The 12,991-nt window shown below is 36.1% G+C and overlaps 1 protein-coding gene across 5 annotated transcripts in view; it reads right to left on the bottom strand.

Moving 5' to 3' along the window:
* The window catches only part of LOC149654168 (prolyl endopeptidase FAP-like), a 182,928-nt gene that overhangs the window by 53,116 nt on the left and 116,821 nt on the right, over window positions 1–12,991 (bottom strand). The window contains exon 1 of one of the 5 annotated variants that reach the window (XM_089845571.1): window positions 12,036–12,505. The exons of the other annotated variants lie outside the window; for them this stretch is intronic. Coding sequence (XP_089701697.1) covers window positions 12,036–12,146 — 111 coding nt within the window. The 5' untranslated portion in view covers window positions 12,147–12,505. Of the gene's footprint in view, window positions 1–12,035; window positions 12,506–12,991 lie in introns of those variants that run through there. 5 annotated transcript variants of the gene reach the window in all.

The raw sequence follows: 12,991 nt of genomic DNA, 5'->3' as shown, positions 1-12,991 counted from the left end.
AAGGTTAAGCCATCCTTTTTAGAGTCCCTGGTCACGTAATCTCTTTACCACCGCGGAGAAAGAAGTTAAAACTCGCAAAACAATAGGGAAAAGCACGAAAAAATTACGTGTGTTAGCGTACCACAAAAATACATACTCATAATGTTAAACCTCATAGAGATTTTGGGGAAATTACGGATTGAATACAAAAACAAAATAAGTCGCAATTGCAACTTTGGAAAACTTAATCTTATTCGAATATGACATCTGACCTATAACCGGGTAATGTAATGGAAAACAAACTGAAAATAGCTCTAACTGTCAAAATTTATATACAGAAAATCAACATCTGTTCAACCAAAACGGTAATAAATCCTCAGAAACACATCGATACCTAAACCATAAACGTAAAAAACCTGTCAAACAGCCTCGTTAGAAAGCGTAATTTTTGGATCATTTCCGAAAAAAAAAAAAATAAATAACCTTGTTTTAAACCGAAATATTCTATCTGCAAAAGAGTGGGTATGCAGAGAAAAAAAAAACGCGGGAAAATGCAAACGTTTGATCTATTTGGCTTCGTAACAAACTGAAAACAAGCTTCAGTGGTGCTACCGTTCTACGCCAACACCTTTTCTAAGATATGGAGCAACTGATTGAAGCTCTGAGACAGAAACTCACAGCTAAAGAAACCCTGGGTTTCTTTCGGACCAAAAAAGAGTTTACGCGCCAAAAAGCGAGAAAGAAGGATCATCAAAGACTCGTCATTGATAAGAAATAGGCGAGGGTGGCATATAGACCTTCACGGTTCAGGACGTTAGCTTAGTTTTTGACGCTATTCCTATCGTTGATGTTTCAACCTGTCCAAAGGCTTAGACTGAGTAGCTTCGAAAAGGTTTAACAAATCTTAACAGGGAAGATGCGCCAAAATACACGAAAAGGAAGGCCGGCGGTTCCAATTATAGCATGAATGTACTAGGTTTTTTAATGAATGTTCAGAAAAAACTAAGATTACGAAGAATAATTGTCCTTCCAAGCTCCGCTCTCATCCCTAAAACAGAGGATCTATTCGAACAAAATTTGGGCCCAACTGGACAGTAACAAGTGTGATGTAGAACACTCAGCCTACCAATGAAAATCATTGCTCCTACCATGGCAACGATATTCAAAGGATTTATGAACAAATTCACGATTATAGGAAATCCTATTTGCGCAAATGAATTGGGCGGGAAAAACTGGTCGGAAGTTTAGACCTCGTGTGATGGCATATGTCCGGTTTTAATAGCGTAAGGGACTATGGGATAATAGAACAGACTGCCATGACGTCTTTTTTTCAAAGGAAGGGTTAAGGATAAAAGTAAAGAAAAGATAAATCCTAAATCCCTTCTTTTCACGGTCGGTGTTTCAATATAGCTAAGCCTAAGTGTATATATGTGGCATGCGGCGTGCTGTTATCTCGACTAACGTCTCTTAGGAACACAAGGGACAGAAATAGATTTCAGCAACTAAGTGATTTCTTTATTTGTATACTGGGGAATTAATCTGTTTGCGGAAATGATTATACCTATAAAATTAAGCGAGTTTGCGAACGGTATAATTTAGTCATTTCGCAATTATAAGAGACTTTCTTTTATCTAAAGAATTTAAAAGTTAAAGAAAGTATTTAGTTCCTTGATTAAATAAAATATAGTAAAAAATTTATTAAATTCATTTGGGAAGAATTCTCGAATCTATAGTAACCTTAAACGCGAACAATGCGAAACCGCTGGAACTAGCGAGTTCATGGATCTCGTTTGAAAGCCCGTAATCAAGGAAGAATAAACGAACCGTTGGTACAGTGAAATTAAGGCCTTTTCAGACGGTACACCATTTCGAGTCAAGTCGATTTGACTAAATTAGTTGGGTATAAGTTGGATGAACTGAACTACCAAAATAACGTTTGAGGAAAAATCATCAGTGATTCATTTGTTTTGACTAATTTAGTTGAGTCAAAAATTTTGCTGTTCTGAAAGCGGTTTAAGAGAGAAAAGGAATGAGAAAAAGATGCTATGCTTGATGGAATCCCTTTATCTATTTTGGAAAAGAAGACAAACCCAGATACACTTCAGCTGGAAAATTCCCTCCTTTTAAACCATATTTCTTTTCACAGACATTTTGATTAATGGTGCACTTGCTAGACGAAGACCATTTGTAAAGTATTGAATACAAGCAAGAACCCATCAAAGACCTAAGAACGTAATAGTCATCTTTGGTTTCCATTTGCCCTGGGTCGTTGCTTGTCAATATGATGTATGCAAGGCACGAGGAAACCAAGAAAGGCGTAAACTGAAATATGACAGGAAAGCCATATTCCATCTATCAACGTTCTCATGTCTCATATGGGTTCTTGTTAAAGGGAGTAACGTTGTGTTGAGTATATAAAACAAATCTTTATACGGGTCATTTGATTCCCGAACTGGTGGTCGCCTGAACGCCCCCGGCCAAGTAACTAATAGAAAATGCATTCAAGTGGTAATCGTTTATCAGGCAAGAATTATGGCTTTGAATCAAGCAAAATAGAACTAACTAAAAAGTAGACGAACTCGTTGACTTCGCAAGAGCTATTGTAACTAATTTCCAAAACATTGAAAAAAAAAACATTTAATTTATTATTTTAACCATGTCAACAAAATCATGAATGTCGTATGGAACAACCCGGTTTTTATCGTAGTAAAAAATCAAAAACCTAGGGTATTTCTAATAAAACTCAACACCCTTGAAGAAATTTCCCACGCGTCTGGACACACCTTGGTGTTCACGGAAACGCCTTCGTCTAGAATGAAGTGAGGAAGAAAAAAAACTATTAAAAGTTAGTTCCTCGTCTAGAACTAGCTCTCTCAGCGTATAAACCTGATGGGTAAACAGAAAACACGGATGAAGAGCTTCAAGAGTGTGTTGGAGAGTTTGGAAAAATCCGGTTGAGGTGAGAGCGCAGCAGGATAGGTAATGCCTTATTCCCGTCGATGTCATAAAACTTCTCTGAGAGTAAAAATTTGAAGTATTATAGCTGGAGGAGAGTACAGGTGATATCCGCGAGGACGCGTTTATGATAGAAGATAGGCATGGACAAGGTAAAGGTAAAACTTCATCCCGATGACCCGTCAACAACACGAAAGCCGCATTCCCAACGGGAATATTACTAATACCAACCCCCATAAACATAGGAGCTAAAGACGTACGACTATTTTCGTTTCTTGGAATGGACGCGAGTATAAGGCTCAGCGTTTAGAAGTTCCACAAGAAAACGCGCTATAGGTTGACGAAACCAGCGCGGTTATAATGGCTTGAAGATAGTGAACACATGGCTCTAAGCTCGATCCCTTAGGCACAATCAATAGCCTGGGTACAAAACGCGTGGCAACTGAGAGAGCTAAGGGCGCTGAAATGTAAAATGAAATAATACCACATAAAAGGCAGGAACTATGATATTTCAAAACTACATTTCCCGCCTTTATTAGCGGTACACCCTCAGAATGAACTGTGTAATAATGTTATAACACCATAATAAGTCAAAACTACGCGCAACCATTAAGTTTTCTAACTCCAAGTCTCGTATTGCGACCATATTTTAAAGAGGTCCTAGTAAGGAAATAATTCAGCAATATTTATGGGCTTTTTTTATAACAATATTCTTTAAGAATAAATGAACTGAACTGAAGTATGCCCCAAAAACGGACTATTTGAAATTCAAAGGAAAAAACTTTAGTTTGTCCGTTAGTTGATCGGTATTTTCTTTTTCCTAGTCTAAGGAATCTGTACCCTAACGACCAAATCAGACCGGGGTATTGCTGGGCAACCGAACTTCCTTTTTCATTTGACATTTCGAGTAATTTCGAGGCGCCCTGGAGTCTCAATACCAAAAACCCTCCACCATTCTCTCTTTACACCAATGTTACAACTTCAGTTTGCAAGGTGTACAAAGCTGTAGAACGCGTTGTAGGCATGGTTCCATACAGAATTTAGTTATTTCCGTAAAGAATATTCAACTGCAGTGCCCTTCAGACAGTTAATTTTAAGAATAAAATTACAGTATGGTATCTCAACCCTTACACGTGATACGTTTCTACAGTTATTTACCAATGTGAGAATACACTGGTGGAAGAGATGCCACCGATGTAATTAAGAGATATAAAGGCATGATGTTGCTATGATCTGTACTGTTATCTCACTATTAGAGCCAGACATACGAGTACACTTTGGAGGTATTCTTAACTACCCCAAAAGAATTTATGGAAGAATGGAAGTTGTAACTTGTATTCATACCGTGGTTTTAGGTCCTCGACTCTCAACTAAGTTCTCAACACTAGAGAATCCCTTTATACGCCATAATCGCCTTCAATATCCGTGGGAGAAACTGAATGAACTCTTACTACGATTTTCGGAAATAGATACCATCGTGTTCATTGTAACCTTAGTTTGTCTCGTGTTTTTTATCTACGTCTGTGTTTATACGTAGCTTATGGGGTTTGGGTCGCCTTGAGAGTGTATGAAACCCCATCGGACAAGATGGCTAGTTTGAGAAACATGTTATGAAAAAAGTTCCTCTACCAGCTCTTATTGGAAAAATAGTTGGTACAGCTACAGTGACCACGTGTTGATCCACTATTAGTTTGAATCGGGAAAGAGGATTTAAAACTTTCAAGCCTTATATCGGAACGTTTACTGACATTAACTAAAGGTTTGTACGCTAAATATAGACTTTTATACAGATCCCTTTTCAAAATGATAATTGACGATGCATTTCTAAAGAGTTACACCTTGCCAACACACGCAGATATTAATATTAGGTAATCGCAATTTTTCTTGTTATTTTCTTTAGTTTTTCCCTCGATCTTTCTTTCCGAACCTAAGCTTGTTCCGCGTTCATGTGGCCCGACCGATCTTACAACTAACTTCTATCTCTATCATGGGGGATTTCTTTAGTTCTTTTACATTAGTTCGCGTTGCTTCTTCTAGCTATATATTGCTAGGAAGTTAACACTAGCTGATCAGTCGCGGATAGTTTCTCCGGATACGTGGAAAAGCAGGCCCAGCGCAAGAACCCCCGTGCTATATCCTGAGGGCTTCCGGTTGACTTAGCGAACCGCTTACTAACATCGGACAGATAGATTTTTATGAGAAACTTCCCACTCTTTCAGATACTGATCCTGAATAAGTCTTAGAAAAATTTTTCCAACGCTTTGCCCTCTTTTTTTCTTCCGGAAACTCTCTTTCATATAGAAACTTTTTTTTTGTACTCGCAACCTGACTAACTCTTTCTTCAGTTTTTCTTTTTTTGCCAATACAGCTTGAGTAATCCCTTAAGATGTTATAACGGTGTAAGATCTATAGTTCTTTAAAGAATGTATTCAGCTTTAACCTGAATATAGCAAAGAAAGAAGTTATGGCTTTTGGGCTTCAATTTGACGCCATATTTCAAAATGGTTGCCTTAAAAGTAAAAGAAAAATAAAAGTCCCGACATTCAATATATTGACTGCATCTCAGCTACAAATTGCATGGTATTAATTATTATTTATGGAATTATTGTATTAATTCTTTATCCGCCGTTAGCGTATACTTACTGTTAGCGTTTTTGTTCAGTGATTTTGAGCTAATACCTCTACAAGTTTGTAGCTCGAACGCGAAGGTATAAAATGCAGCGCAAGCTATACTGCTCCAGGGGTTTGACTGTGTTGTTTGTCCATGGTCTAGACTTATTTTATGGGATTACGTGTAATCATGTTTTGGGGAAAGTTTCCTCTAAAAGGATTTTATGGATACGAACTTTTATTCTTACGGAACGTCCAAATTTATGCGTAATGCCTTAATCTTGTAGCTTTTAAAACGTATAGCGTGTCCGACTTAAGCTCTTTATTTACTGGAATGTAATGTCAATGAACTGTGTTTTAAGTAAACTTCAGCGTTTAATTCTACAACTAAACGTTTTACAGGAAATTTCTCTTTGCTACGTGAACATAATCTTAAAGTTTCGCCTTGGTTTCAGTAGTTATTATTAAGTTAGACCTACTAGAGTAATGGGTTTTACCGCAGTACTCATTTTATAGACGCTCAATAGTGTTGTCCTTCATAGTTGGTCAAAATTTGCGGTCAACTTATGAGAGAATTTTGTACCAATAACGCTATGTGTAGTTGACAGCCTAAACAACGGTTTTGAAGGGATTTTGTTCAGACAGAGAAATAAGGTTTTATAAGATGTTTAGGGACAAAGCAGAACGGTTTTTTCTATTTGAAGCAAAAGACATGACTACATAACCCTTGCTATTAAAACCTAGCGTTCGGAGTCTGACCATAAAAATAAATCTGATTTTGAATAGCTCTATTTTCAACTAATTTTATTCAAATCACTCCTTTCCCGATGAAAAATAGTGTTTGATAAAAACGTGAGGTATTTATAAGTCTGTTTCACTAAAGAGTTGCTCGGTTAAATTACTTCTCGAACAAATTTCACGTCTTTCAATAACGACCTGGTCGACTGAGAACGTTTTTTTTCTTCAAGGCATTCTATATTCTTTCGGCAAAATTCTTCGGGTTGGTATCGGTATATATAGATATATAAGGTCGTAGAGGGGTTTGGAGGCTAGTCTAATGGTCCTTCCTAAAGTTCCCATGACATGGAAGTTCCGAAGTTCCATACTTTCCTATAGGGATTCGGGCAAAATATAAGAAGAAAAAAATTGGGCTCCTATTTTTTGTAAGATGGGCACATCCAATATCGGATCGGTTAGCCTATACGCCTAGGGGACATGGACTTCTCTTTTTTCATTATTTTCCCCATATTTCCATCTTTTCTTAAGGTTTATTACGGACGGTTGGCAGGTCAGGCGCAGAGATAGAACGGCTTCGGGTCAATGAAAAAAAGATTTTCGTTGAAACGCAAATTAATTTAAATTTTTTCCTTCAATGTTATATTAAGAAAGATCCAGATTAATCTGCCTGTCTTTTAGTATAACGTTCTTACAGTGTTTTAGCTTACAAAACGTGAATAATCGCTTCAACAATAATCGTTTTTAAGTTATTTCGTGAGGCCACAAAGACGTGGTTAAAAACGTTACAGAATCATAGTGAAAAATAAACCTACAGCTTCTGAACTAAAAAAAACGAAATAAATATATCTGTTGCGTCGAAATTTGCAAGTCGAAAATTCTGTCTGGTATGGTGGGGCCAAGCCTGTCGCAAGGATATCAAAACCATCTGTTTCGTACTAATTAAATTCGCCTCCCATATGCTAATTTTAAGGCTCGAGGCCTAAATACAACGATACCCATAAAATAATGGACGTTCAAGTCAAGGAAGTAAGGTAACAACAACACGTTCGAATCTTATGTTCAAGTGTCAAAAGTGACAAAACTAACAGAAGTTATATATACATATCTCTCACCTATCATATACCTGAACCTGAAGGAACTGAACACTGCATAAATACTTTTATTTCGCCGTCAAGCTTCGAGAACCTTTTTCCTAAACCCAGACTAAAATCTACAGAAATCCATAAACACAGCCGTGTCCGATTTGTTGCTAGAGACAATAAATCCTTTTTCAAAAGAGATATACGTAACAGAGAGATAAAGCTACAGGAGAGGAGGCACGGATTCAAAGAGAGAAGCTTGTTTTAGAATCTAAATTGCTTGTCAGCTCTATATATATATAAGCCAAGCTATAGATCTGTCTGAAATGTTTGGAAACTGTCGCGAAAGTCAAGCGGATTAAATCAAGTTTTGGCAGGTAGAAAATTCTACTGAAGTTAAGTTTCGGAATTCCAATCAGGATAGTGTGTTAGTTTAAAATATTTTCAACAAGTTGTTACTTTGCTTAAGAACTGAAAAAATAATTCCCTCTATAAAAACCAAACTACCATGTTTAAAATTACATTTCAGTTCTATTTTTGAATATCTTTACTCGAAGTAGCAATGGTAGGCCTAACCTTTTAGAGTATCGAAATGCGAGTGTAAAGTTAAGATTTTATACCACGTGACTGGAAAAGAAATTGTAATCCAACCGAAAGCTATTCGTACGCATAGTAAACAAACATATTTACGAAAAAAAATTGATGTCTTTATAAATAAATCGAGTTTTTATCACGAGAAGCGTGGAAAAGTTCAAAGGTTAAGGAGCTCAATTTCCATCAGATACGGGACTAAAGTGACCCAAAACAGAAAGAATGGTCATTCGAGGATCTTTTAGCCTTTGTTTAGGTATATATACGTGTCAGTGATTTAGATGCGAGTGCAAAAGGTTCGGTTTTTCTCACTGACGGTTGAGTGAACGCTGGCGATTTGTAAAATACCCCTTCTAGCACAGTGTATATACAGTCACTATAGTCGGTCACGAAAACAGATGAGCGTGCGAGAAAACCTTGTCTTACTTTTGCTTCGTCTCCTTTACCTCTTAGAAGTGATACGCAAGCTTCTGCTTGATGTCTTTGCAACTACTCGGCCACGAACTTAAGAAACCAAGGCTTAAGATGTCCCTTACCCCCCATGGAGTTGGCTGACTGCATTGCCTCCAAGATTGCGTAGCGTTGACCCTAGTTTGCCGGCCTACCATTTTCCCCACTAGTGTCTGACCCAGAGTTAATGCGGGTATCTTCACACGGACCTGAATTAGAGACCAGCATATGTCTACAAGTACAAGTCTTACAACAAAATTACAAAAGACTAGAGAGGTTAACCCCACAACAATTTTTACAACCAAATTTAAAATATTTCAGTTTTAATTTGAAGTTTCAGATAATTAAAATGAATACTTCACGAGAAACGATAGCATTCTTCTAGATCATGAAATGTCCCTCATTAAGTTTTAACTTAACTTCTCTAGGTTACAAGAAAACATTTTCTGGTAGACCGTAAGTCAGTAGACTAGTTTCCAAGAGTTCTTCATGATAATCTAAGGTATTTTCATTCAGTTTCCCTCATTTTCTTGCACCCTAAAGAACACTACTCCCAACTAAACCGCTTCTGACCTCTTTACGACTCTCCCTTGAATAAATCGTCCCTTTTTTTTCAGGGCATTTGCCTTTTCCTATTTTACCAGCACCGGGTTTTTTGCATTTATAGCTCACTATGGAAGCCGCGGTCCTAGGCCTATATATTGCATTAAAACAAATTTTATGCTTATTACTTATCCTCAACAAACCCATAACCAAATTTGTGCGGTTTTTTTTTTTGGCTTTTTCTTTAGGGGAAAATGAAAATGCCATGGAAATTTACAGCCACGTATTTATTAAGTTAAGCAGAGTTAGGCTTAGGATTGTAGTAAACAAGGCCTTAGATGATAGCGTATTTGCGTGACTGCAAATGGTGGAATACTTGTTATGGTATGAGTTTACTAACGTTAATAGTTTAGGAACACACAGGGTAATAAACCGAAATTCCCTTACAGGAATCTTCAGTATGATTAGGATGCAAAATGGACTATACGGTGTGAAATTTGATATAACAATTAAACTGCATTCACAGAGCGGAACTGAACCCATGGTGATTATATGTCATGGAATTGTTCAATTGTTCAAGCCGAATTATTTTACGAAGGAAACTTCAATTTTGTTTTGATGTTTTCCCTTCTTTAGAAGGAGAATGAAGAAGAAAATTAAGTGATATTTAATCGATTCTTAAACTTTTTACCAAGTTCAACAGACATTTCTTAAGTGCATTGAAGGACCCTTGGGAGCCCAAACAAAATTTTAATTCATTATAGGATTTTTTTCCGGAATAATAGGATTTTATAGGAGAAAAAGTGTGTTTTAGAGGAAAATATAGGAGTAAAAACTTCGACAAGGTAAAAAATATAGGATATTATAGGACCTTTCGTGAAATTATAGGATATTAGAAGACCTTTCGTGAAATTATAGGATATTAGAAGACCTTTCGTGAAATTATAGGATATTAGAAGACCTTTCGTGAAATTATAGGATATTAGAAGACCTTTCGTGAAATTATAGGATATTAGAAGACCTTTCGTGAAATTATAGGATATTAGAAGACCTTTCGTGAAATTATAGGATATTAGAAGACCTTTCGTGAAATTATAGGATATTAGAAGACCTTTCGTGAAATTATAGGATATTTAAAGACCTTTCGTGAAATTACGGGATAACATAGGGAAGATTTAAAAAAGGATGTTATAGAAACTATGGGACAGCTAGGCTCCCTGGGAATTTTTCCGGTATTATAGGATTTTATAGAAGAAAAAATTGTTATATAGGAAAATGTATACGGAGTAAAACCTTCGACTTAGTCAAAAATATAGGATTTTATAGGACCTTTCATGAAATTATAGGATAACATAGGACATATTCAAAAATATTGAATGTTATAGGAATTATAGGACCGCTGGGCTTCCTGGACTCTACAAGACGATAAAAGGATGGTTAACAAAATATAGTGACAAAGTCGACGCCAAGAAAACCGTTCCCAGTGATATATGCAAATATTCGTTCATTTCATAAGAGACTTTTCTTTTTAACGGAGCATACCACCTATCCCTTTCAAGAAAACAAAATTAGCATACATATACAGACAGACGTCAGAATATATTTGGATATCAACTTTCACTTTGGAGTAAATTTTCAAGCGAGCAGATTTCACAGGAGTATAAAAAGGTCACCTATAAATCTTTCTCTTGAAGTCTAGGTTCAAATGAGATGGGCTACATAAAACGAATATTCCATCTGAGTCGACTCTTTGAAAAAGGGGAAACTGCTTCAGTTAGAAGAGAAACTTATCCAAAAATTGAGAGAGTCAAAACCCTGAAAGATTTTTCCCAGATTTTGAGCTGTGCTCCAAGCACTTGGATAAAAACGGCTCGGCTTTCTGCACGGATATCTTTGTATTTTGGAGTGAAGCTCAAAAGCTCGTGAATTTGAATTAATATAGTGGGGAGTCAAAAACCCTTGAAAGTGAAATGTCGCTCGAATGTCACACTCAAACTCGAAAGGCGCAAAATAAAAAGAAATATATATCTAAAACCGCTTGTGCCAAGACTAATAAAAACTGTCAACAATATAGGAGTGTATTTTGCTTAAAATAAATTTCGAAAGTTTTCCTATCCTGGGTTGTAATAATATTTAGTGTTTTGCTTTCTCTGCAACGTAACGTTATCATGGGCGAGGTCAGATATATATTCAAGATTTACACGTTTAACAAGCTAAAAATTTGACAGGGGGTTTTAGTCAAGAATTTTTTTCATATTCAGGCTTAACCTTTATAGCGCATCTTACGCACGCGCTGTAAGAGATAACAGTATAGCGCGTGAGTTGAATTATTTTACATGTTGAAAGAAAAAATGACGAGAAAGAGAAAAAAATACATAAATATAATGAAAGCTAACGCCCATGTTATTCAATATATGAGACAATTTCTATATATACCTATAAAACTAAATGATTTATACACTATCCTTTTAGCTTTACCATACGCGTATAATTCTTCCATAAAAAAGCAAGCAGGTAAGTCAAATATTTATTAACGTATTTCGTTTCACCACTCATTCATCATAGTATTGTTATGTTAATCGATATGTAATATAGCTTTAATGAATTCAGCATATAAATTATCATTCAGGGTATTTACAAATCCTCCCCTTCTTGGGAAAACGTAATTAAAATTTATAAATGCTAATTGGTAATGCAGGAATCATAAGCAAGCAACTGCATTTAAGCCTTATTAATCATTGGATTATTTTAGGTGATGTATCATTTATATTAGTTGATTTAAAAAATAAATGAACTAATTTTTAAGCCAAAAATTATCAACTTTTGTATCGTCACCACATCGTAAAAATAAATTGGAAAGCCTAAAATTATAAAAATCTCAATCTAACCAATAAAATAAAAAATTCAATTGTTTAGCATTAAAACACGTGATTGATATCATCTGGTGTGTTTCTTACTCACAAATTAATATTACGCGGCTAATTCACCTAATGTATTATGTCGTTAATTAACCCAAGGGATGGAAATTACCGAAAACATCATTAAAATAAAATAGAAAAAGGATAATTAATGTACGAAAAAAGACCTTACTGCTATCAAATCTTCGGGCAAACCCGGTGGTAAAGTTGTGGTCCGTAACTTTTCCATAGAACCACTATTTTTTTGTGGCACATTTGCCGTTGTACTTGCGCTGTAATTCATGATTACAGCGACTTATTTTTTTTCAACACAAAATGAACGGTGTATTCCCACAGAGGTTTAGAACGATATATTTTTTTCTTTTTGAAGTTAATGACCGATTTGTAAGGTATTTTGTAACAGACCGGCGGGATAAGTATACTCGACTCGATGTGACTCGGTTTGTTAGTTAACTGAGAGTGGAAGGGTGCTAGCTCCTACACGCGCTGCTAGAGAAAACTACGAATCCCACGTGATCTCCCGTTAGAAGATGACTGGGTGAAAAGCCCGGGATGCGAAAAGCAGCTGAGGAAAAGTTTGCTTTATAGGCGCACGCCGGCGCTGTAAAGAGCTTTCCTAAGTTGTTGGGTTCAAGCCGTTTTACGTCGACCCCTTTAATATTAAAGATTTTAACTTAAGATACGCGTTAGCTAGCCTATCTATAACTGTATTATTAAGTAAGGTAAAACGGGGGAATTCAATATCGTGGACGGTTTAATTTAATTTTTAAGTGCCTCATCATTAGATTAAAGCATAGCGCCAAAATTTACCGACCATCAACTTTGATACCTTTCCAATTAGTAAGATAATAAACAATTTAAAAGCTGGAATTAACACTTAAAAGGTGAAGTTGACCTCTTCTTAACTTCTTAAGATTAGAACGAGAAGTCTACTATTTGAAGTAAAAACATTTTCTTAAGTTATCGTCTAAGTTGTAACTTGTAGCGTTAATATGATTATAGATAACGGATTGAGTAAACAGAAAGCAACTCATCCATATAATTAAATAAATCCCCGCAATTCGCATAAAGGCAAGGATTAATGAAGCGCTTCGTTCCGGAAGCTTTTCGCGAAATGATTCCGTGAGG

This window comes from Phalangium opilio, unplaced genomic scaffold (assembly GCF_054372755.1).
Source record: "Phalangium opilio isolate 3A_F unplaced genomic scaffold, DU_Popi_V2 ptg000079l_1, whole genome shotgun sequence".
In the NCBI taxonomy this organism is placed as follows: Eukaryota; Metazoa; Arthropoda; class Arachnida; order Opiliones; family Phalangiidae; genus Phalangium; species Phalangium opilio.
Note: the sequence above shows the minus strand (reverse complement) of the source record. Positions and strands in the feature narration are given on the sequence as shown.